Source organism: Protopterus annectens, chromosome 3.part1 (assembly GCF_019279795.1).
Source record: "Protopterus annectens isolate FY-2018-M chromosome 3.part1, PAN1.0, whole genome shotgun sequence".
NCBI lineage: Eukaryota > Metazoa > Chordata > Ceratodontiformes > Protopteridae > Protopterus > Protopterus annectens.
In genome coordinates, this window is record NC_056732.1 from 1886616097 (window position 1) to 1886618596 (window position 2500).

A 2500-nucleotide genomic window follows, 5' to 3' on the forward strand; every position below is an offset into this window, starting at 1 on the left:
ATAAAATGGTAAACTGATGAAAAACGTGTGTGTGTGTGTGTGTGTGTGTGTCTGTGTGTGTGTGTGTCTGTGTGCTAATGCAAAACCTATTATTCTATCAACTTTGTAAATTTGTAAGAGCAATATTTAAAGTTTCTCCCTATATCTGGACCTTTGTCCCACTTTTATTTATGGCTTGTGCAGATTTCTTGCTGTAAGAGAGAGGTATGGAACACAGTGAGGGTCAAGGTTAGGGTTGGCACCCATGAGTACTTTTCAAATGTCTTTTATTTTGCAAAATATCCCTGCTTTGCCCCATATTTGTACACTGTCCCTCGTAAATCATTTGATTTTTCTGGTAAATTACAGAGGATTGCAGTCAGTCAGTAATGCTAGATATGATATACTTCTTATTGTTCAGAAAACACCTGTTGATTGGAAAACCTTCTATTAACTTTTTAAGTGAATTGGAGTCATCTTTAAAATTGCCCCTACTTTTGGGCCTTTGTACTCCCAATTTGATTTTGTGCAGAATTCATGTGGAACAAAAAGTAGAGGGGTAATTAGAGGGGTAAGTAGAGGGGTAAACAGAGGGGTAAGTAGAGGGGTAAGGTCACAATATTGTACTGTCAAACACATATTGTATTGTCAGTATGTATGTTCCCTGTTATACCAAAACATTGCCCTAACTATTGACACCATGGTTTGTATTTGGTGTTAGTTTGTGAAACATGACTTTAATCTTTTATTTTGTGTATGTTTTTCTGAAGTGACATCTACAAAAGGTACACAACAATAATAACACGATGATGTTTTGTTAGCATGCACATGACTGGAGGGACTAGTCTGATAACATGACTATACGATATGATAAAAATGAAGTGATTTTATTTTTCTTTGCACAGCCTGTTCCATATACTTTACCACTGAAAGATGGACTTCCTTATGGTTCAGAAGTTACAATTTTTGGTGAAGTGAAGAGAGATGCTCACAGGTAGTGTAAAACAGATCTTTGCATTTTATTCCTTGTGTGAATATGTCATTTACATGTATAGATTGCTATAGTCTCACAGATTATAGGTTCATAGGTGTGTACTAGGCTAATGGCCCTGGAGCCTTTACAAGCCTAGCCCATAGAAGTGCCCTGGTATTGTGCCGCACAACGTCATTTCACAGTGCCTTTATCAAGCAGAGCCACTAAAGTGAGTCCCAGGGTCAACTTTCTATTTCTCATCCACTCAAAAAGATTTCTCTTGAAGAGGGCCAGCAAGGTGCTCTGCTTGACATGTATGGGAAGTCTATTCCAGAGCATGGGCAGTCTCTGGGTTATGAACCCTCCTCAGCATGTTCTGTTGATTGTGGCAATGAGGTTGAGGTCTCTGGAGCATGTGGTGTGGAGGGATTGGGATCTCTTTAGATGTAGCATTTCTAACAGAGCTGGGTCAGACATGGCCTTGTAAGTCAAGCAGAGATCGCCTCTAAATAGGTAATATGAGACAGAGAATAGCTGGAGATTTTTGAGTCTGTCCATATAGGACAAGTGTTTAAGGCCTAGGATCCTCTTTATGAGGTACTTGTGTGGCCTCTACAGTTGTTGCAGGTGTCTAGTGAAGTACATGCTAAATGGGGCATTATACTCTATGACTGTGCTAATGAGGGAAGAGTAGAGAGAAATGATGACCTCTTTCTTCCTGGATGCAAAACCCTTGGTAATGAGATGTGCCACATAGAAGGACTTTCTGACCACAGTGGCAATGTGGTGGTCAAAGGTGAGGTTGCTGTCAACTTGTGTCAGATCTCTTATAATGCCTTCAGTGTTCTGTGGGGTCCCATTGATGTGGTAATTAGTGGGAACTGAGTTTTTCCCAAAGGGGATGATGATGCATTTTTTTGGCATTAAGCTTAAGGCCATGGTTTCTACACTAATCATTGGTCTCAGTGAGGCCTTTCTGTAGGATGTTTGCATCAGTTGGGGAGTTAATAATGGCTCCCAGCTTGCAGTCGTCTGTGAACTCGGTCAGCCAGAGTCCCTCCGTGTTGGCCTGCACCTCTGAGAAGTAGATGCCAAACAGGAAAGGACCCAGGACCGATTCCTGTGGGACTCCACTCGTGACTGGTTGGCAGTCTGACTTGGAATCTGCTACTTTCACACTGTGGGTTCTATCTGTGAGCCAGCTTGCAACCCACCTAATGATATAGGGGTTGATGCCTAGTTTGGTGAGTTTATCAATAGGTCCTGAGTGAGGAATGGTATCAAAGGCCTTGGCCAGATCGATATATATTGAACAGATATTATGTTACCATTTGCATTAGAGCATCAGATTTACATTTGTTAAATAGTAATAGTTTCTTCCATCATACACTTGTCAGTTGTAATGATCTGCATTTGGATCATTCCCCTTTTGTAAATACCCCTCAACTGTCCAGATCTTTGCAGAATGTCCATATTTTGCCTCATATTTTTGATTTGCTCCTTGAAAAAAAAATGTGACTTTCTGCAGATCATTGAAGTCTGAAGTCA

At 40.7% G+C, this 2500-nt stretch overlaps 1 protein-coding gene across 1 annotated transcript in view; it reads left to right on the forward strand.

The window, feature by feature from the left end:
• LOC122797946 (neoverrucotoxin subunit alpha-like) overlaps positions 1-977 on the forward strand; it is a 244465-nt gene extending 243488 nt beyond the window's left edge. The window contains exon 4 of the mRNA XM_044066467.1: positions 885-977. Within this exon, the coding sequence (XP_043922402.1) occupies positions 885-977 (93 nt within the window). The remainder of the gene's footprint in view (positions 1-884) is intronic.
• The last annotated feature ends 1523 nt before the right edge of the window (positions 978-2500 follow it).